We start from the raw sequence: 23811 nt of genomic DNA on the forward strand, positions 1-23811 counted from the left end.
CCTCACCAACATGAGGAGTTATCAGACTTTGATGGTGACTCATCTGAAAGGTAAAACTGGTACTTTATTGTACCTTTACATATGTTTGACCCATTTTCATTCCCTTTCAAAGAACCGGTTTTATCTTTTTTTCTTCTACCTCTTGTATTATTGACCTTACTTTGCTGTGGGAGCACTTGATATGTTAAAGAAAGCAACCGTTTGTCTGGTGTGAGATCCAAGTATTTCTCCCCAGTGTGGTGTTTTGCCTTTTGACTTGACTTTTGCTAGTTATTACTATAAATTTTTCTTTAGTTATATTTGTCATAGTTTGGGGAGGGTCTGTGTGTATTGGCTTCAGAATTTCATCTTATACTTAGAGAAGACCTTCCCATTTCCATGATTAGTTTTTAAAACTCATCCATTTTTTTCCTTCGAGAACTTGTTTAATTTTTTGTATTTAAATCTTTCAGCTGTTTCGAATGCATTTTGGGGCAAGGTATTCAGTATGGATCAAATTTTCCCCCAGTTCCAACACTGTGCATTGAAAAATGAATCTTTCCTCTTTGACTGGAAGTGCTATAACGTACCTTCTTATATGTGGGTCTTATCTTACCCTGTTAGACTATAAACTTTTTAAAGGCCCAATTAGTTATTGTTCTGTCTTGCTTTCCCCCTAAAACTGAGCATAATGTTCTACATAGACTAGGTACAACATTAATTTTTTACCTTTTAAAAGTTGTGAATTCCATATATAGGGCAAGTACACGAAACATTCATGTACAGTTTAATGAATATTTATGAAATGAACACCTGTGTAACCACTGTCTAAATCAAGTACTAGGCCATTTCCAGTTCCCCAGAAATCCCCTGTATGTCTTTCCCAATCACATTTCTCTCCCATCCCCCAGAGGCAACCACTCTTTTGACTTGTGACGATGATTTCCTAGTTTTTCTTTATATTAGGACTGAGCTATATGAAATTGCCAGTTTTTTGTAGGTAAAAATCATTGAATATCTAATTTAGTTTAGACCTATGTATGGATCTCTGTGGGTTGAACCTGGTTTTGAATATTATTTAAATACAGTCTTGCTGTATTTATTATGTTCTGTGCTTCTTCCACTGACTGTGGTGGTGTGGTGCTCAACCATGTTGCAATTTGTCAGTTCTCGTTGCAGGATATATGCTGTTCTATGACCCTACTATGTCTTATGTGTCTAGTCCATTGCTGCTGGATTATGTGTTGTTTCCAGTTTTGACTACTGTGAATAATGGTGCTGTGAAAATCCTTGTACATGTTTTGATGCATGTGGCCAAGAATTCCTCTAGGACAAGAGCAGCAAATTAGGGTTCCCTGCATAGTGTTTTATTTAAAAAAAATTTTTTTTTTCCCTTGGAGAAATTTTCTTTTTTAAAAAAGCTTTTATTTATTCGCTGGATGTGCTGCGTCTTCACTGCTGATCGGGCTTTTTTGTGGTTGTGGCAAGCGGGGGCTACTCTGATTTCAGTGAGCAGGCATTGCCGTGGCCTCTCTTGTTGCAGAGCGCCGGCTCAAGGGCACGTGGGTGTCAGCAGTTGCAGCTCCCGGGCTCTGGAGCACAGGGTCAGTAGTTGGGGTACACGGACTTAGTTGTTCTGTGGCATGTGGGGTCTCCTGGGTCAGGGATCAAACCTGTGTCTCCTGCATTGGCAGGCGGATTCTTTACCACTGAGTCACCAGGGAAGCTCTGTTTTTAAAACTTTTTGTTATGAAATAATTTTACATTTACAGAAGAGTTGCAAAGTTGATGTAGAGTTCCTATATGCCCTTTACCCAATACACCCTAAATATAAATGTCTTATATAATTATGGTACATTTAAAACTAATACCTTAATGTTGGTACAGTACTGTTAACTATAGACTCTGGATTTTGTCAGTTTTTCCACTAATGTCCTTTTTCTGTTGTAGGAACCATTGCAGGGTACCACATTGTGTTTAGTTGTATGTCTCCCTAGACATGACGCAAATTTACCAGCCATAGTACAGTATTTTACAGTATTTGTATAAAGTTCTTTTGTTTATAGCCTTACAATATCCAGTCAAGATAGCATTTTCCAGAGTTACTATTACGTAGTCTTTTATTTCTTTCTCTTAGAAAAATTCATATAAAACTCACCCATGTTGTTGTATGAATCAGTTTTTTAAAATTGTGGTGAACTTCATATAACATAAAACTAAGCATTTTAAAGTGAGCAGTTCAGTGACATTTAGCACATTCACAGTATTGTGAAATAATCACCTCTGTCTAATTCCAAAACACTTTCATCACTCCAAAATAAAATCCTGCGCCTATTAAGTTGTAGCTCTCCATTCCTCCCTCCTTCCAGCCTCTGGTAACTATGATTCCGCTTTCTGTTTCTATGGATTTACCTATTCTGGATATTTCATTTGAATGGAATCATGCAATATACGTGATATTTTGTGTCTTGACTTTTCCACTTAGCATAATGTTTTTGAAGGTGTCTCCACATTGTAGGATGTATCAGTACTTTATTCCTTTCTTTTTTTAAAATTGTGTTAAAATATATGTAGTATAAAATTTGCCATTTTAATCATTGTTTAGCACACAGTTTAGTGTCATTAATTGCCTTCACAATATTATGCAATCATCACCACTATCTATTTCTAAAACTGTTTCAACACTCTAAACAACTGTACCCATTAAACAATAACTCCTCATTCCTCACTCCTCCCAGCTGTTGGTAACCTCTAACTTTTTCCTTTATGAATTTGCCTGTTCTAGGTATTTCATATAAGCGGAATCATACAGTATTTGTCCTCCTGTGTTTGGCTTATTTCACATCAGGGAGCTTGCACAAGCCTCTTATCCTCATCCATCAGAGAGAAGACAGAAGGAGCAAGAACAGAAAACTAACCAAAATGATCACATGGATCACAGCCTTGAGTAGCTCAGTGAAACCATGAGCCATGCTATGCAGGGCCACCCAAGATGGGGAGTTTGGAGAAAACATAGTCCACCTTAGAAGAGAATGGCAAACCACTTCAGCATTTTTGCCTTGAGAACCCCATGAACAGTATGAAAAGGCAAAAGATATGACACTGAAAGATGAGTGTCCCCCCCCCCCCCCCCAATCAGTAGGTGTCCCGTATGCTATTAGAGAAGAGCAGATGAATAGCTCCAGAAAGAATGAAGAGTCTGAGTCAAAGCAGAAACAACGCCCAGGTGTGGATGCGTCTGATGGTGAAAGTAAAATCCGATGCTGTAAAGAGTAATGTTGCATAGCAGCCTGGAATGTTAGGTCCATGAATCAAGGTAAATTGGTAGTGTTCAAACAGGAGATGGCAAGAGTAAACATTGACATTTTAGGACAGTGAACTAAAATGGATGGGATGGATGAACTTAATTCAGATGACTGTTATATCTACTACTGTGGGCAAGAACCCCTTAAAAGAAATGGGGTAGCCCTCATAGTCAACAAGAGAGTCTGAAATGCAGTTCTTGGGTATAATCTCAAAAACTACCAAATGATCTCAATTCGTTTCCAAGGCAAACCATTCAACATCACAGTAATCCAAGTCTGTGCCCCAACCACTAATGCCAAAGAAGCTGAACGGTTCTATGAAGACCTACAAGACTTTCTAGAACTAACACCAAAAAAAGATGTCCTTTTCATCATAGGGGATTGGAATGCAAAAGTAGAAAGTCAAGAGATACCTGGAATAACAGGCAAATTTGGCCTTGGAGTACAAAATGAAGAAGGGTAATGGCTAACAGAATTTCACCAAGTGAGTGCACTGGTCATAGCAAACACCCTCTTCTAGCAGCACAAGCAGTGACTCTCTGCACATGGACTTCACCAAATGGTCAGTACCAAAACCGGATTGATTATATTCTTTGCAGCGGAAGATGGAGAAGCTCTATACAGTCAGCAAAAATAAGACCAGGAGCTAAGTGTGGCTCAGATCATGAGCTCCTTATTGCAACATTCAGACTTAAATTGAAGATCGTAGGGAAAACCACTAAGCAATTCAGGTATGACTTAAATAAAATCCCTTATGATTATATAAGTGACAAATAGATTCAAGGGATTAGATCTGGTACACAGAGTGCTTGAAGAATTATGGATGGAGGTTCATAACATTGTACAAGAGGTGGAGACCAAAAACCATCCCCAAGAAAGGAAATGCAAGAAGGCAAAGTGGTTGTCTGAGGAGGCCTTACAAATAGCTGAGAAGAGAAGAGAAGTGAAAGGCCAAGGAAAAAGGGAAAGATATACCCAACTGAATGCAGAGAATAGCAAGGAGAGATAAGCAAGCCTTCTTAAGTAAACAATGCAATGAAATAGGGAAAAACAATAGAATGGGAAAGACTAGAGAGCTCTTCAAGAAAATCAGAGATAACAAGGGAAGTTTCATGCAAAGATGGGGACAGTAAAGGACAGAAGCAGTAAGTATCTAACAGAAGCAGAAGAGATTAAGAAGAGGTCACAAGAATACACAGGAAAACTGTACAAAAAAATGTCTTAATGACCTGGATAACCACGATGGTATGGTCAGTCACCTAGAACCAGACATCCTGGAGTGTGAAGTCAAGTAGGCCTTAGGAAGCATCACTACAAACAAAGCTAGTGAAGATGATGGAATTTCAGCTGACCTTTTTAAAATCTTAAAAGAAGCTCTTAAAGTGCTGCATTCAATATGTCAGCAAATTTGAAAAACTCAACAGTGGCCACAGGGCTAGAAAAGATCCATTTTCATTCCAATCCCAAAGAAGGGTAATGCCAAAGAATTTTCAAGCTGCTGCACAATTGTGCTCATTTCACATGCTAGCAAGGTAATGCTCAAAATCCTTCAAGCTAGCCTTCAGCAGTACATGAAACCAAGAACTTCCAGATGTACAAGCTGGATTTAGAAAAGGCAGAGGGATCAATGATCAAATTGCCAGCATCTGTTGGAGCATAGAAAAAGCAAGAGAATTCCAGAAAAACATCTGCTTCATTGACTACACTAAAGCCTTTGACTATGTGGATCACAACAAACTGTGGGAAATTCTTAAAGAGATTGAAATACCAGATCACATTACCTGCCTCCTGAGAAACCTGTATGCAGGCCAAGGAACAACAGTTAGAACCAGACATGAAACAACAGACTGGTTCAAAATTGGGGAAGGAGTACGTCAAGGCTTTATATTGTCACCCTGCTTATTTAACTTCTATGCAGAGTACATCATGCAAGATGCCAGGTCAGATGAATCACAAGGTGGAATCAAGATTGCTGGGAGAAATGTCAGTAACCTCAGAAATGCAGATGACACCAACCTAATGACAGAAAATGAAGAGGAACTAAGGAGCCTCTTGATGAAGGTGAAAGAGGAGAGTGAAAAAGCTGGCTTAAAACTCAACATTCAAAGCTAAGACCGTGGCATCCAGTTCCATCACTACATGACAAATAGATGGGAATAGAATGGAAATAGTGACAGACTTTATTTTCCTGGGCTCCAAAATCACTGCAGATGGTGACTGCAGTCATGAAATTAAAAGACACTTGCTCCTTAGAAGAAAAGCTATGACAAATCGAGATAGCATATTAAAAAGCAGAAACACCACTTTGTTGACAAAGGTCTGTATAGTCAAAGCCGTGACTTTTCCAATGGTCATGTGTGGATCTGAGAGTTGGACCAAAAGAAGTCTGAGTGCCCATGAATTTATGCTTTCAAACTGTGGTGCTGGAGAAGACTCTTGAGAATCCCTTGGACTGCAAGGAGGTCAAATCAATCAATCCTAAAGGAAATCAGTCCTGAATATTCATTGGAAGGACAGATGCTGAAGCTGCGATATTTTGGCCACCTGATGTGAATAGTTGACTCATTGGAAAAGACCTTGATGCTGGGAAAGACTGAGGGAAAGAGGAGAAGAGGGTGACAGAGGATCAGATGATTGGATGGCAACATCGACTCAATGGACAAGTTTGAGCAAACCCAGTGAAGGGTAGGAAAGCCTGGCGTGCTGCGGCGCATAGGGTCACAAGTATGGGACACGACTGAGCAACTGAACAACAGGAAAATGTTTTCCAGGTTCATTCATGTTGTAGCATGTATCAGAATAAATCCTTTTTATGGTCAAATAATATTCTATTGTATGGATATATATCACATTTTGTTCATCTGTGTTGATGGACGCATCTGCTCTTTTCACCTTTGGCTCTCATGAATATGCTGCAATGGACACGGCATACAGGTGCTGTTGGAGTCCTCGTTTTCAGTTTGTTTGGGGTCTGTACCTTAAAATGGAGTGCTGTGCTAACTTCTGCTTTAGATTATATATAATGATAAACTAAATGCCAAAGTGGCTAGACCTCAGTGTTGATAGTATATAGTTTTATCAGATATTTAAATGTTTGCCAACTTGGTCTATGTATAATGGTGTTTCATTGTGATTTTAATTTGTAGTTCCTGATTTCTAATGAGATTGAATGTATTCATATGTTTATAAGCCATTTGAATTTCCTGTTTTATAATGTACCATTCATTTTCCTACTGGTGGTTTGCCTTCCTGAATTTCTGTTGGTGAATTGATGTCTCCAAATCATGTTTACTCTGTTTCTGCAGAACAAATAGTGGAGAAAGATGAAGGTCCATATTATACTCATCTGGGATCTGGCCCCACAGTAGCCTCCATCCGGGAACTCATGGAGGAGCGGTGAGTGATGCACAGATGTCCGAGGAGAAATGGGCAAGTTGTTAATAGAATGTGCATTTTAAGCACCTCTCATTTTCATTGTCTTATACTAGACAGCCTACAGAAAGGAATCTCTGATACCCAGACTGAAAAGTTGAATGTGGGATTTCCACCCCCCAGTGCTCTGGGTTTCTTTCTGTCTGTAGGTCTGCCCTTCATATATTCCTCTGTCCCTGCTTTCTCTCACTCTTTGTTGACATAGTTTTCCTTAAAGAAATGCGGTTAAATGGTTGTGTGTCCTGTGGAGTTTCCCATGGCTGAATTTTGCTGCTACCTTTCCTGTGGTATTGTTTAACAGGTTCTTCTGCCCTGTGTCCTGTAAATTGGCAGTTAGATCAGAATCTGATTGTTACTTTCTTGTAAAACTACTTGCTAGGTGATGTTTTGTATCACCACTAGGAGGAATGTATGCTTCATATTTGGCCAGTGGGCACCTATTTACATGATCTCCTGAGTCATTTTGACATGATCCTAGGAGTTCTTGATTTCTTGTATTTTTATGGTGGAAAAATTATTTAGAAAAGAGACTCCAGGTGCTGGGAGTGCTCATTTGTCTAGGCCATTTCAAGTAGAAAGAGCCAAGATATATGTGTAGGTTTTTTATTTTTGTTATTGTTTAGTGATTAAATACATTTGAGTTTATGTACACTTACAATTCAACACAAGACTGTAGGGCTTTTGCTTAATAGCTCTGTTCTGCCTTTTTAACAGTAGTTTTATATAAATAGAAACTTTTAAATCCATGTGTGTCCCCAGTAGATACTAAATACTATGAGTTCCAGAGTGTAGAGAGGTAAAATAGCTTGGTGATTGAGAACACTGGGACCCTGGAGCTAGAGCTAAGGTCCAAGTCCTGGCCCTTCCACTCACTGCTGAGTTCTTTGGTAAGTTGCTTTACTTCTGTGTGACTCAGTTTTCTTATCTACAGAATGGAGATGATAAAAGCATGTACATTGAACGAGAATTAGGATAAATGGAATTGATGTCTGGAAAGCACCTGGTCCTTACTAGTAAATATTACATACAGGGTGTCTGCATCATATCCACATGGACTGTGGGTTTTTTAATAACTAAGGTTTATTAGTATTTTAATAGTAAAGTCACAGATTATGTAAGACATAAACGTGTTTGCTCATACATATACATGCAGATGTGGAAGGCCAAGGGGTGAGTAGCTTAGAATTTCCAGAAATTTAAGGAGCAGGTTTTTTTTTTTTTTTTTTAATTTATTTATTTTTTTGTCATACATTGATATGAATCAGCCATAGATTTACACGTATTCCCCATCCCGATCCCCCCTCCCACCTCCCTCTCCACCCGATTCCTCTGGGTCTTCCCAGTGCACCAGGCCCGAGCACTTGTCTCATGCATAAGGAGCAGGTTTTATCTGACCAGTGTAGCTAAACTGATAAATTAGCAGGAAACGTGATTTTGAACTGCATAACTGTAGTGATGTCCCCGAATGAATAAAAGGTAAGATGGATGGAGGACAGTGATCTGCTGTAAACACTCTTAATTATCCTGTACCATCTGGAAACATTTATATTCATAGTAGCCCATCAGAAAAGCATTTGATTAAAGACCCAATCTGTAAATTCAAGCCTGATTGAAAGAGCACCTCTGAGTCCATGAAAATCGTCAAAAAGTCTATAGATTACAAATGTTGGCAAGGATGTGGAGAAAAGGGAACACTTAAAACAGTATGTGGGCTTCCCTAATAGCTCAGTTGGTAAAGAATCTGCCTGCAATGCAGGAGACCCCAGTTCAATTCCTGGGTTGGGAACATCTGCTGGAGAAGGGATAGGCCGCCCACTCCAGTATTCTTGGGCTTCCCTTGTGGCTCAGCTGGTAAAGAAGCCACCTGCAATGCAGGAGACCTGGGTTCGATCCCTAGGTTGGGAAGAACCCCTGGAGAAGGGAAAGGCTACCCACTCCAGTATTCTGGCCTGGGGAATTCCGTGGACTGTATAGCACATGAGGTCACAAAGAGTCGGACAAGACTGAGCAACTTTCACTTTCAAAACAGTATGTGGGATTGCTGAGAAAAACAAATCATGTATGAACACAAATTATGTGGAATCTAGACGAACAGTTCAGGGGAACCTGTTTGCAGGTCAGGAATGGAGATGCAGATGTAAGGAATGGACATGTGGACAGGGGTCGTGGAGGAGATGGGGAGAGGAGGGTGGAGGAATCGGGAGTGTAGTGTTGGCATATATATGTGTAAGATAGATAGCTTGTGGGAACCTTCTTTGTAGCACAGGGAGCTCAGCTCCATGCTCTGTGATGCCCTAGAGGGGTGGGATGCGGGGGTGGGTGGGAGAGAGGTCCAGAAGAGAAGGGAGGGGATGTATGTATACCTACAGCTGACTCACTTCATGGTATAGCAGAAAAGTAACAGAACCTTGTAAAGCAATTATACTCAAAAAAACCCAGTGTGTGTGGTTTTACACGCACCCCTGCATGTGCCCGCGGGTATATGTCTTGCAGCTTGGAGGCTGGAGTGGGCATCATTTTGGCCAGCGGTTTTTGAGAGGAATTTTGACACCATTGTTTACAGGTTGAGGGCTGCAGTGGCGTCAGATATATAAGCTTGATCTGGGATGGTTTTTACATTTGTTTGTTTCTTGGTAACAATTTTATAAGATTTCTAGACAGCTCTGTAAATAACTTTTAGTTATAGAAGAGTGTGTTTTGAAATAAGGATTAAGAGATAATGATGCAGTTGAGATTTGTCCTTTCCTTTTTTCTCATTGCTTTAAAAATAACAGCCAAGTGTAGATTCTTCAGAAACTGATCCAAGGGAGGAATTCCTCTCAAGACCAGGAATACTTGTGTTTTTCCTCAGCAACTGGTTTATTTTTATCTTAAGGACCTTGTAAATCATGGAACAGATTGTGTTTCCATCTTTATGTTGGCTGTTAGTAAGCTTAGCACCAGATTTGTGTATCCTCATTAGGAGGAACGTGATTTCTCATCTTTGGCCCATGGAAGTCTATGCAGGTTCACCCCTGAGTCCTTTTGATGTGACCCTAAGGAGCCTTCATTAGCTTCCTTGATTTCTTATGCGATGAAATGTTGTAGACTCATCTCTTTAAAGTATGCATAAGATCCCACCGTTTGCATTTTACATACAAACATCATGTCTGTCTGTTTCCCCCTTTACCCTGATTTCATCACCTGTTATTTTTATCACATAGACATCTTTTTAAGCTGCTTCTGGAACAAGGAGGGGAATGAGTGATTGCTGAAACTCACCTCGATGGGAGTCTAGTTTGGGAATGATCCGAGCTATCTCTTTCTCTAGACTTCCCCCCTTACCCTTTCTCTGCAGGACCACTCTACAGCCAGGAGTTGGCCAAGACGAGGAGGGAAGAAAACTCAAACCCAGGGGATGTTGGTGCTTTTAGCTTATCTGGTAAAGACTTTGGAAGGAGGGGGAGGTTTAAAGCAAGTCCTGAAATATTATAAAATTTGTTAATGGGTTCCATACCCCCTTAGGTACCCAGGTCCTTGTCGTCATAGGTAATTGGAGTCAGGTGTTCAAACCCATGTCTGAGAAGGGCCTGCTGCACAGGGCCACATGTCCTCTAACTGGGAAGGGGATCCTCTGCAGCCTAGCAGTTCATTAAATGTTCATTCTAGGAATGAAGCACCAACACCCTGCTAGCAAATCCTCTGAGTTTGGGGGGAACTGGTCTCATTATTGTGTGATGGAGGTAACCCCAAAGAATCACAACTTTAGATCAGCGGTTATCAAGCTTGAGCATGCTTCAGGTTTCTGGAGGACTTGTGAAAGCACAGATGGCTGGACCCCAGCCCAGGGTTTCTGAAACAGCAGGCCTGGGATGGGACTTGAGAGTCTGCATGCTGGTCCCAGCACCACCTTTGAGAATCACTGGCTAACATGATCAAGTTACCCTTTAAAATAAAGTTTCAGCCTATCCTTGCAGACTTTACTGTAGGGTCTAGGAGTTCACCTATATTCTAACCTCTTAATGATAGGCCAGAAACTGAGACATTTAAGAAAAAAAGAGCTAAATCCAGAGTTGTTGGTTGTCTTTAAACACAGAGACAGTCCTGGTTAAAAAAAATTTTGCCTGATCAGACAGTGCTTGGCCCTTTTATTTGCTCTCAAATACAAGGTTCACTGCAAGAAGCATTTCTCATGAGGATAGGACAGTGCGGAAGGTCTTGGTCAGAAAGCCCGAGTCTGTGTCCTCAACTCACCCTTCTGTGGGGAACGATATCCTGTGGGTTTTGGTGAGAGCGGTATGGTCACCTTGGGTCATTCTTCCCACAGCGGCCCCAGGACACACAGTGCCCAGGCTTTGCACGCATGGGCCACGTCCTGATAAATGCTTGTGGGATTGAAAGTTTTCCAGGAGTCAGACAAAAGAAGCACTATCTGGTCTTTTCCTTTTGAGCCAGACTATGCTATATAAACTCCCCAGGGTCCTGTCTGCAAACACGTTCTATAACATAGCCTGAGAACTTCAATGTAGCAGTTATCAGCTTTTCACTTCATTCCCGAGGTCTTGAGTGAAACAGAGAACATTGAACTCAGAGAGACCTTAGATCATCATTTTCAAAAGTACTTGTTTTCTTTTCCAGTTACAAAAATAAAACATGTCTATAAAAGGCCATTTTTAAAAAGCTTATAGTTAATAAAGCTCTCTAGTAATTATCTTCTGAGAAGAAAAAATTTTTTCAAGTTTGATTTTTTTCTGAGCATTTACAAAGATACACATATGTGTATAGAGAAATTTTGAACAAAATGGGATCAAGAATACTAGACCCATGTTGGTGGATACTTTCCCCTCCACTTAATTTTTTTCATGTCAGTACATATAATTCTGTTGAATCCTTTTTGATAGCTGTATGGTTTTCTGTTGCATGGACATTTATTTAATTATGTTTTATTTAGCCAGTCCTGTACTAGATATTTGGGCTTCCCTGGTGGCTCAGTGGTAAAGAATCTGCCTGCCAACACAGGAGACACGGGTTCGATCCCTGGGTCAGGAAGATTCCCTGGAGGAGGGAATGACAACACACTCCAGTATTCTTGCCTGGGAAATACTGTGGACAGAGGAGCCTGGCAGGCCACAATCCACAGGGTCACAAAAGAGTTGAACACAACCAAGCAACTAAGCAACAACAATACTGGATATTTTTGTTGTTTCTAAATTTTCTCATTGATGCAACAATGTCTTGTTCCTAAATCTTGGTGTATTTGTACAAGTTATATCAGAGATTCCTAGAAGTGAAGTGGATAAGATAAAGAATTATGTATAACTGTATATGTATTTATATAAAGAATATGTAAAACAGTAGTAGTTGTGATAGTTATGATACAAATGCCTAGTAGTTATGATAACATTACCCTCTATTAAATAGTATATTGAAATAATATGCCATGACCAAATTGGATTTATTACAGAAATATAACAATTGTTGGATTTAGACAGTCTGTTAAAATAGCATACCTTGTTAGTTGACCAAAGGAGAAAAACCATTCTTCTGTGTCCTTAGTTGTTAAAAATGCATTTGATAAAATTGATCAGTTCTTTTTTTAAAGTTTTTTAAAAATTTATCTATGGTTTTGTTGGGTCTTCATTGCTACATGTGGGCTTTCTCTAGTTTTGGTGACTGGGGGCTACTCTCTAATTGCCGTGCATGGGCTTCCCATTGCAGTGGCTTCTCTTGTTGCAGAGCATGGGCTTTAGGGCGCACGGACTTAGTTGCCACTCAGCATGTGAAGTCCTCCCGGAACAGGGATCAAACCCATGTCCCTGCATTGACAGGTGAATTCTTAACCACTGGGCCACCAAAATTGATCAATTCTTGATTAACAATTCTTAGAACAAGAAACCGTTAATAGAGCTCTTCAAAATAAGGGAGTCTCTGTCTCTAGCCCAAAGTTAGCAAGCTGCATGCTCAGGGGTGAGTAGTTGAAAACCTCTCCAGGAAAGTCAGGAAATAAGCAAAGATGCCTGCAAGAGCTCTGGAAGCGCCAGCCGGTACAGACAGACAGGAAACTGAAGTAAAGCCATGGAAAGTGGAAAGGAGAAGCTGGCAAATAACCATTATTCTCAGATGATATGATATTGTATTAGAAACTAGAAGCTATTAAAAATAAGACAAGTTAGTAAGATGGATTTTTGCAGTGTTAAGAATACTCTTTGTATTGTTTTCTATTGTATTGTATTTGGGCTCTTCCTTTGTGCCAGAAACTTTGATGTATTGGATTGGCCAGGAAGTTCATTCAGGGTTGCCAGCCCCTGTTCCCGAGTGAACTTTTTGGCCAACCCAGTGCTTTTAAGGCACTCCCAAGCCTAGGAGACAGGAACCATTTTTATGTCCATTTTACAGATGAAGAAACTGAGGCTTAGAGAAGTTCAGACGTTTGGCCACAGTCTTGTAACGAAAGGGCGGTGTGGGCTCTCAGGCCCCAGCTCTGACCTCCGTGGCTGCGCTGTAGCCAGCATTGCCCCCGGGTAGCCGTGTGCCCGTCAGCAGGTCAGTTCAGCTCCGAGGGCCACAGTTTCCTCACCTCTGAATGTGGTGAATCCCTGAGTGTGTGCACACGTGTGTGGGCCAGGGCAGGGGTGTGTGCAGGAAACAGGCGTGTTTACTGTTAAGTCCAAGGGAATCTCGGAGCCAGTGTGTACTGGGGAGGCCAGTTCCCCCTGGACTCAGCTATCTGTCCTCATCTGTTCCAGTGTCATTTGGGGATTGTTGAAAGACAGTAATAAGGGTTTCCCCATTTGTTTTCTTTTGTCTATTGAATTTTATTGACTTTATAAGTAGCTAAGTCTGCTAACAGGGCTGGATACAAATGCCTATGTTGAGCCTTTGGTTTGAGGGCTCAGAGAGAATCATCAGAGACCTTCTGCCCTGGGGCAGGATGGAGCCAGGTGGGCCCGAGGCCCTGAGGTCTGTAAGTGGAGGTGTGTTCCCAGAGGCTCAAGCACTGAATAAATGTTTAAATCTTTGTCTTCCTTTTCTGTTGCCCCCATGGTAACTAGAAACCCAAGCGGAAACACGCTGAGACTTGCCTTCTTAGCAGGACTTCTTTGGGATTCAGTTGTGCTAATGGTGGCTTCTGTCTTGCTCTCCAGGTACGGAGAGAAGGGGAAAGCCATCCGGATCGAGAAGGTCATCTACACGGGGAAGGAAGGGAAGAGCTCACGTGGCTGCCCCATCGCAAAGTGGGTACGTGTCAAAGCTCCACAGCCCAAGCTGGACTGGGGAGTCGGGGGCAGACGTGTGCACCACCCAGGGAGCTATGAGCCAGCATCTGGTGCTGGTTAGGGTCATCTTCCCCCAGCCTCAGCTGTTGGTCCTCACTTTGTTTAAATGCCAGCTCCTGATGTCCAAGGCTGGCCTTGGAACTTCTCTAGTTCCTTCCTCTAGTTGCTAGCAGCAACACTCATACTGCCCTTGTGGTTCAGGGCTGCAGGGGAAGGAGATGCGGAAGCTGGCTGGAGACATCATCGTGCTCAAGGCTGGGCCCCACCGTGACTCCTCTGCCCCCTTGTGTGCCCTGGTGCTGGGTGTCCCTGTCTCTAGTCAATAAGAACTAAGCCTCTGGGCAGAATCAGGACAGCATTGCATCTGCTTGACTTCTGAGCCACTGTTTCCTATAGGCAGCCTGCGTATCATGGCAGAGGGATCATCAGTATCTCAGACCCCAGTTTCACCCAGTTTTCTGACCTGTCCTTCCAGCCCTCATAGAGCACTTTGGAACCACTATAGAGCCCATTGCCCAGAGCAGCAGCACATTTATCAGGTAGCTATTTGTTCACTGCTTGGTAGGAAGAATATGCATGGAAAATAGAAGGCTCTGTCCCTGTGTTCAAACTGCTTGAATGTAGAGACAGCAGGAAGTAAGATCGTGGAGACTTGAATAATCAGAGTTTAACATTGAGAGGCAGGCTTGGTGGTGTTCAGTTCAGGGGCAAGGGATGTGAGTGGCAGGAGGAGTTCAGGCTGGGTCTTCCAGAGAAGGTGGATATTCATGGGGCCATATTAAATGGGCGAGGAGAAGTGGAGGCATTCCTGGTGAGGAGAGTCATGTGGGCAAAGGCGGAAAGGCAGGGTGAACATACGAGTGAAGGATGGTAGTAACATGAGCTCTGTCAGACTCTGTTTTTAATTGGTCTGTATCCCATCCCTTTGCACCTTTATGTTTAATGAAAATAATAGATATCTAAAACTGAAGTACCACATATCTATCTGTAGCAATTTTCAGATGGCAGCGCAGAATTATCTGGAAAAATCTGAAATACGTAAGAGTATTCACGGGTATATAAAAGAATGTTTTCCCCACCCTTGTGAAAGGTGGTCATTATAGTAGGAGGTTAATTATTTCTCTGGCTGATCAGGGTGGGGTGTTATCCCTCCCAGAGAACCCATCAGGGAAGTGGTGTCTTTCCCTTCCTCCTGCTAATTTATGTAGTCGTTGAGGAATTCCAAAGTATCGGGCAAGAAACTGAAGATCCCTGGGGCATTGGCAGACTTTTCCGCTTCAGAAACAGTTGCCCCCTTAAAGCCACAGTTGGCTCTGTGGACAGTGTTGAGGATAAGAATATGCATCTTAATCCTCAGACACCCATGGTGAAGCTTTTGCTCTTGACCAGTGCTCATGTGTCTCTGCTGAGGGCTAGGGAGGAAGGCGCCCAGGTAAAGCGTGAGATCTGTTTCTGGGGCCATGAGAGAAAAGCAGAATGATGGAGGGAAGAACGTGGTCCTCAGAACTCTGGTCCCTCCAGGCTCTGCGGGCAAATGCCCAGAGCTGGGCACATGAACACAGTGCTTTGTCCAAAGGTTGGAATAGCTTGTGGATATCACCAAGCCTGGGGGAGTGCCCATCACCAATGCCCATCTTCTTTCTTTTTGAAAGAAAAGCTCATATAGAAGGGAATACATAGTGATGGAGAGGTGAGGAAATTCCACATCTGATGAGTGAAAATAAGTTCCACATCTGATGAGAGAGGAGGGAAATTTTGTTAATGAGAAGAGTGGTAGACCATAGAGCTGTTATTACAGTGGCAAGAAAATGGCAGTGCTGTGTGTTGTTTTTTGTTTTCTAACCATCTCCCATAGGGTGGTGGTGAATTTCCCTTATTTTTTGCCTACACAGCTATCAAATAACCCTATGTATTATGGTTGTAGGGTTCATCTAGAGTTCCACCTCCTTGGAAGTTAGAGAAGGGACAGAGGTTCCGTTTCTCTGCCCCCTGTGGAAATGGCCCACAAATGCTAAGGACAGATTATTCTCAGTGGCGGCACTGCCGTGGTCCATCGCCGTGGGGGGTGGCAGCTCCCAGCTCCCTGTGCTGGCCTGGCCAGCGCCTTCCGTGTACACCCCGCCGCTCCACCCCGTGTCTAGGTCCTGGCTGTTCATTCCAGCCAGGGTTCCCGTCTGTGTCTGCAGCCATCACCTTCAGCTACAAGCTGACAAGTTTTAGATTTAACCAGCTGGGATCTTGGGTGACAAAGCTGAGGTGCATCATGGATGCCCAGCAAATGTGTGTTCAGAGAATGATCTAAGAAACCAGTGGGGACCCCCCAGAGAGCCTGCTGGTAGTCTCAGATTTTAAGGTGGCCTGTACAAAGTGAGGAAATCACGAAGCGTGGAGATGAGGGAGCAACGCGGGTAGGATCCCAAAGGCTCAGGATAAATGGAGGCATACCAGATGCAAACACTGCAGACACAATAAACGGGCTTTTGGTAGAAGAGCCCTGGAGATGCTGCTTGGGCCAGCCCGTAATGGTAACAGGTCAGAAGGCAGATACTTGAAGGCCCACCAGGCGCATGGTAGAGCAGACTTAACTGGGGAACCCCAGTGCTGGAACTCAGACCAAGGCTGAGAGTGATGGGGGAATAGATTTGGGTTTCTGCTCGGCGCTCAGGGAACTCCTGCCCCACACCTCGGTGATTTGTTTACAGTCCTGTGATGGCACGTGAACCGTCTGCGTTGCTGTGCCCAGAGTGTTGGTGTGTTCACACCTCACATTGGACTTTGACTTCTGCACGTTGTGTATTTCGTCCTGCTGGGTTCCTTCATAGAGTGTGGATAGGGAGCTCCGCTTGGTTACAGCTCTTTTGCGTGTATCCAGAGGTCTGTGAGGGTGTGGTTACAGGGCTGTCTGCTCCTGCCTCTGCACATTTACGTGTGACTAGGCACGTTTAGGGCTTCCCACGTGGCTCAGAGGTAAAGAATCTGCCTGCTGGTGCAGAAGACGCAGGAGACCCAGGCTTGATCCCTGCATTGGGAAGATCCCCCTGGAGGAGGAAATGGCAGCCCAGTCTAGTATTCTTACCTGGAAAATCCCATGGACAGAGGAGCCTGGCGGGCCACAGTCCATGGGGTCACAAAGAGTCAGAACATGGCTGAGCACGCATGCATAGGCACTCGCAGACGTGGAAACCTGTAGGGTGTGGCCTCAGTCTGCGCTCTGACAGCACAGGCCTGTCTGTGTGCGCTGAACGTGTGTCGCACATGAGTGTAATTAGCCGGTGCTCTGCTGAGGCAAACCCTACTACCTACTGTGTGTGCAGATGCCCATGAAGTGCCCGGCTCAGTCTGCAGAAAGCCAGCCACACACGGAAATGATCAGTGGCAGTTCATATATTCACTGATCCACAAAAACAATTTTATAAATAATGTTGCAATCATTGCTTCCACAAAGGGTGGAGGTGGTGGGCACCATCACTGCTGTGACTCAAAGCAGGAACTCTTGGCCCAGGAATGTTTTGTTTAGTATACAAGATGTCCTTTAAATTTTGAAGGAAGTTCTGATACTTGCTGCCTTATGGATGAAACTTGAGGATGTCATGCTAAGTGAAATTAAGCTGGTCACTGAAGGACAAATGTTGTACAATTCCACTTATGTGAGGTACCTGGCATAGTCAAATTAATAGAGTCAGAAAGCAAAATGGTTGTCCCCATGGGCTGGGCTCAGCGGAGAATGGAGGGTTAGTATTAAGGGGGTAGAGAGTTTCTATTTGGGAAAATTAAAAGTTCTGGAGATGAAAGAAGTTCTGGTGATAGTTTATATAATGTGAATGTGCTTAATGCTACTGAATTGTGCACTTAAAATGCTAAATTTTACATTACATATTTTTTCCCACCGTTTAAAAAATGAATGTGGTGTTCATGTCTTTAAAAGGAGAGATTTCATGTGAAAATCTGGATTTGTTTTCTTCTTCCCAAACTGGAAGGGCTAGGTATGCTTGGCTGGAATTCCCACCAGCCAGTGGCCCATGGAGAGAGGTCTGGCTTCCCACTCACCTTCCACTCCTTAGTTGTACCTCTGGTCCGCTTTCTTTATTGATACTGCCCGCCTGGTGGCGCTCTCAGCATCAGCCTGCACTGATGTACTCGTGACCAAGTCTGTCTCCAGCCCAGACACCTCCTGCCCTCCAGACCGATTCTGTTGGTTCTGCTCGGAATAGCCACTCCAGTGTTCCAAAGTGCCTCCCCCGTGGGGTGTTGCCTGCTCCCCTGCCAGGAGACACTGCCCACACTCACCCACTTTTCTGCACTGCAAAGTGTCATTTAAGACTTTTGCCTGAAAAAAAAAAAGACTTTTGCCTGGCCCTCAGCTCCTATAGTGAGGTGGTCCCAAAGTCACTTTTCTCCTGAAGTTCTCCAGAATCCATGTCTTTTCCTGTTCATTCCGCAGTGTCCTAGTTCAGACTTTATCCGTTTTGCTTGTCTTATGTCAGTGGTCTCCCCATTGCACCCCTCTCCCAACCATCTGCTCCCCCTTCTAAAGCATGTAGCTATGAATGTAAGGGAGCCCCCTGCTTACTTTGTAGAAGCCCTGTCTCAAGTCCTGTCCCTCCACTTGCCACTCAGAGCCCTTCCCAGTCTTCCCTCTTCACAGGCCCCCACATCTTATCTAGTCACAGAATTCCTTGGGGTTTTTGGAGGGGAGATTCAGCCACCTCACCCCCCCTCCTGGACCCTTTGTGCTTTGTGTGAGCCAGGACAGTGTTTAGGGCGTGGGTGAAGAGTGAGGTGAGAGCCTGGGTGACCGCACGGCTGGACCCTGAGGAGCAGAGCAGTGCCCCACGGCCTGTGCTTTTTTTTTTTTAGCAGTCTTATTGAGATGTAATTCACATACCATAAAATTCACTCATTTAAAGTACACAATTCCGTGGTATTGCATTACTAATTTTAAAAATTGTTAAAACATACATAACATAAAATTTTCATTTTTGTGCAATCCAGTGGCATCAATTACATTCACATTGTTATGCCACCCATCACCACTATCTATTTCCAAAATTTTCTCATCACACCATCCTGAAACTCTGGTTGTATTCTTAGCTGTGCCTGGTCACATATGTTTAACTTTCCAAGGAACGACCAAAAACTGTTTTCCATAGTGTCCAGGCCCTTGCTTTTTAACAAAAACCATGCACATATGCACCATTTTCTCTGCAAATGTTTTAGGACAATGTAAAAATTTCTGAAATTTTGGCTTATAACTTTATCTATAGATTTTATTCCTTTTGTTGAGTAGTTCAGTTGCGTCTGACTCTTTGTAACCCCATGGACTACAGCACACCAGGTTTCCCTGTCCTTCACTATCTCCCAGAGTTTGCTCAAACTCATGTTCATTGAGTTGATGATGCCATCCAACCATCTTATCCTCTGTTGCCTTCTCCTCCTACCCTCAATCTTCCCCAGCATCAGGGTCTTTTCCAGTGAGTCACCTCTTCACATCAGGTCATCAAAATATTGGAGCTTCAGCTTCAGCATCAGTCCTTCTGATGGATATTCAGGATTGATTTCCTTTTAAGATTGACTGGTTTAATCTCTTTGCTGTCCAAGGGACTCTCAAGCATCTTTTCCAGCACCACAGTTTGAAAGCATCATTTCTTTGGTGCTCAGCATTCTTTATGGTCCAACTCTCACATCCATACATGACTGCTGGAAAAACCATAGCTTTGACTATACAGACCTTTGTCGGCAAAGTGATGTCTCTGCTTTTTAATAGGCTGTCTAGGTTTGTCATAGCTTTTCTTCCAAGGAGCAGGCAGCTTTTAATTTCATGGCTGCAGTAACTGTCTGCAGTGCATTTGGGGCCCAAGAAAATAGTCTATCACTGTTTCCATTGTTTCCCCATCTGTTTGCCATGAAGTGTTGGGACCAGTGCCATGATCTTCATTTTTTGAATGTTGAGTTTTAAGCCAGCTCTTTCACTCTCCTCTTTCACCTTCATCAAGAAGCTCTTTAGTTCCTCTTTGTTTTCTGCCATTAGGGTGGTATCATTTGCATATCTGAGGTTGTTGCTATTTTTCCTGACAATCTTGATTCCACTTTGTGATTCATCCAGCCTGGCATTTTGCATGATGTACTCTGCATGTAAGTCAAATAAGCAGGGTGACAAAATACAGCCTTGATGTACTCCTTTCCCAGTTTGGAACCAGTCCACTGTCCCATGTCTGGTTCTAACTGATGCTTTTTAACTTGCATGCAGATTTCTCAGGAGGCAGGTATTCCCGTCTTTTAAACATTTTCCACAGTTTGTTGTGATCCACACAGTCAAAGGCTTTAGTGTAGTCAATGAAGCAGAAATAGATGTTTTTCTGGAATTCCCTTGCTTAATCTTGTTGGCAGTTGCCTTGTTGGCAGTTTGATCTCTGGTTCCTCTGCCTTTTCTAAATCCAGCTTGTACATCTGGAAGTTCTGGTTCATGTACTGTTGAAGCCTAGCTTGAAGGATTTTGAGCATTATCTTGCTAGCAGGTGAAATGACCACGATTGTGCAGTAGTTTGAACATTCTTTGGCGTTGCCCTTTTTTGAGGTTGGAATGAAAACTGACCTTTTCCAGTCCTGTGGCTACTGCTGAGTTTTATTTTTATTCTTAAGTCTATGTAAATCACCAATTACTTAGGTTTTGTAGTAATTATTTTTTATTTTGCACTTTAACGTTTTTCTTTTCTGAATTACAATGGTCCTTTAGCCTGTGTGGTTGCCGTTGCCAGGGTGTGACTCCCCTGGGACACTGCCCAGAAGAGCTGCACCCGGGTCTGTGGGCAGAGGGGGGTGTGTGGTGTCCGCTGCGGACGGGCGCGGGCGCTTGACTCCTGTGGTTCCCAGCGCCCCCTTCCCCGCCTCCCCGCAGGTGATCCGCAGGCACACGCTGGAAGAGAAGCTGCTCTGCCTGGTGCGGCACCGGGCGGGACACCACTGCCAGAATGCCGTGATCGTCATCCTCATCCTGGCCTGGGAGGGCATCCCCCGCAGCCTCGGAGACACCCTCTACCAGGAGCTCACCGACACCCTCCGGAAGTACGGGAACCCCACCAGCCGGAGATGTGGCCTCAACGATGAGTATGTGGATAGTCCCAGTGGCGGGGGTGGGACACGGGGTCAGGGCCCTGTGTGTTCCGCAGAGGTAGGCCTGTGGTGGAAAGAGTGCTCACCCGCGGAGCTGGCCTGAGGTCTGACCCTGGCTGGGGAGGGTCTCTTGACTCAGCTTAGCTCTGCTTTCTGCCCCAAATTGACTCTGAGGCCCTAATAATGGTGGCAAGTGTGGAAACGTGTGTGAGTGCCCCACTAATATAAGGCATCATTGATACTCGTAAGACCTATCCTTACAGGATCCTCCCCCCATTTTTTAAATTAAGGTATTTTTACTTACAGTAAAAATCATCCGTTGAGGTATTATACAGTTTGAGGAATTTGACAGATGTTTATAGCCATGTAGCCACCACCACAATCAAGACATAGAACAGCTCCCTCAGCCCCAAACTCCACCATGCCCCGCCATAGCCTGCTGCTCCCCTCCACCCCTGGCAACCACACACCTTGCTTCCTGTCTAGGTAGGGTTGCCTTTATAAGAATGTCACATAAAGGGAACGATGCAGCTGGTAGCCTCCCGAGTCTGGCTTCTTCTCCTAAGCACAGTGTTCTGAGTTTCATCTATGGATGTGTGGATCAGGAGCCCATTCCTTTTCACTACTGAGTAGTATTCCACCATGTGGATGCATCACAGTTTGTTTATTCATTCCCCAACTAAGGGGTGTTTGGATTATTTCTGGATTTTATTAAGTGTTGAATGGTAATGTCAGTGTTAATTTCTTTAAAGGCCTGTTAGCACCTGGGCCTGCAGGAGGCAGGCATGTTCAAACTCTGTGGTTCACATTATTCCCCTCTTCGAGTGGTCTGTGTTGAAGCTGATCAAGCTATTAGAGTCATGGCAAAGTGTAAACCTGATTGGGTTTTTCATTAGGTCCTTTCAGCCATCTCACAAAACCCAGCTGCTTCTCCCAGCAACAGACTCTCAGACCTTCAGGCTCAGGGGTGGGAGCCCAACAGGCTACTCAGAACTGGTCCTCTGTCCACAAGCGTAGAGACTTGGGAAAGGAGTTGAGGGCAGGGAATGATGTCATCCCAATAGTGGGAGGCCAGCGGATGCCAGGCAACAGCAGGGCCTCCCCCTCAGGGAGGGGAAAATTCCAGAACAAAAAGTGTGCTTTGGATGCCTAACGTGTTATATGTTGCAGCCGGACCTGCGCTTGCCAAGGCAAAGACCCAAACACCTGTGGTGCCTCCTTCTCCTTCGGTTGTTCCTGGAGCATGTACTTCAATGGCTGCAAATATGCTCGGAGCAAAACTCCTCGCAAGTTCCGCCTCGCAGGGGACAACCCCAAAGAGGTGAGCAGAGCCCCATAGGGAGCCCAGGGGCTCCCACTCACCCTGTCCCACCTGCTGCCTTTAACAGTCCAGATGGCACATAGGATTAGTGCACTGAGACTCAGATGTGCATAAAATGGAACTTCCTTTTTTGTTTTTTAACTGACCTTACCTTGCAGTGAAATAAGTTATGTGATGTGTTGTGGAAGGATATGACAAGTGAAAAATTAGACTTACCAATTACAGGTACCTCAGACTCTTGCAGTTTAGAAAAGTCTCCTTAAGGTAAATGTTCAGATTCCTTCATTAAGAGTATGGCCCTCTTAAGAGTTATCACTTCCCTCTATTCTTTGCAAGACATCTTTCTGGGTGTGAGGTATGGGAGGAAGAGGGGCCTCAGGCCATCTTTTGACTGATGCTAGACTTCCCTCATCCTGCCTGGCCGCTGGAGACACATCTCTGTGCAGTTGTTCAGGTCTTTGCTGTCCCCTGCTGGGGGCCTGGCATGGTCCTCGGGCACTGGACTAGCACCCACATGACGTTGCCTCTAGGCCTGAGGCCTCCTCCTGCCCTCCGGAGCTTTTCCTCAACCCAGTAACAACAGGACAAGGGTCTCAGGGTCTCCTCCGCAGGCTGAGCTTAGGCTGAGAGCCAGGCATGTCCAGCCAGGCTGCCTCCCCCTCTGCCACTTCTCCTCTGTTGCCTTGGTTGGGCAGGCCATCCGAGGGGCTCCCACCTTGAAGTCTAGAGGCAAAGCCAGGCACAGGCTGCAGTGGGCTCCCTGCAGCCTCCCTCCCTCCTGCTTCTGCTACTGCAAGGAGGGGGGCACTGGATCCCGGCAGTACCTTGATCCCACTCTCTACCTTCCAACTCTCTCCAAGCTCCTTGTACCAGAAGGGCTTCCCACCTTTTCAGGGGGCAAGGACTCCTGGGGTACATTTTTTTTTCCTAAACCACATATAAATTTCTATGCTCAGACTTCCAGGCTTTGCTTTTCAGAAATAAAAGGAAGCAGCACGTCCAAATTTAGCAGCTCTTTTTTTTCCTCTCAAAGCCAGCTTTTTTGACTGTTACATAACCTAGTCTGAGTCTAATTTGACGCTAGACTTTTATTTATGGCAGCACCCTGCCTCCCTCAGAAGCAGCAAACGCAGTTGCTTCAATGAATGAAGGAGTCTCAGTGCCGCCAGAAACTAGGAATTATCATGAATGAAAGCGATACATGGAAAACAAGTATTTTCTCTGTTCCATCAGCTACCATTTGCTGTGCACCTACTAAGTGCTGGGTACTCTGCTCAGAACCTCACAAGTGTCTCAGTTGATCTTATGACACCCTGAGGCTCTGGGAACTATGACTGCTCCCTTTACAGGTGAGGCAGATGGCTTGTCCGAGGCTGTGTGGCAGTGGTGGTGAGGTCAGCATTTAACC

General features: G+C 44.1%; 1 protein-coding gene across 4 annotated transcripts in view; it reads left to right on the plus strand.

The window, feature by feature from the left end:
* Window positions 1–23811, plus strand: part of TET3 (tet methylcytosine dioxygenase 3) — a 108376-nt gene that overhangs the window by 72988 nt on the left and 11577 nt on the right. For all 4 annotated transcript variants that reach the window (XM_043918411.1, XM_043918410.1, XM_043918409.1 and 1 more), the window contains 4 exons: window positions 6590–6680; window positions 13841–13934; window positions 20868–21076; window positions 22253–22403. In XM_043918411.1, the coding sequence (XP_043774346.1) occupies window positions 6590–6680; window positions 13841–13934; window positions 20868–21076; window positions 22253–22403 (545 nt within the window). The remainder of the gene's footprint in view (window positions 1–6589; window positions 6681–13840; window positions 13935–20867; window positions 21077–22252; window positions 22404–23811) is intronic.

This window comes from Cervus elaphus, chromosome 11 (assembly GCF_910594005.1).
Source record: "Cervus elaphus chromosome 11, mCerEla1.1, whole genome shotgun sequence".
NCBI classification, from domain to species: domain Eukaryota; kingdom Metazoa; phylum Chordata; class Mammalia; order Artiodactyla; family Cervidae; genus Cervus; species Cervus elaphus.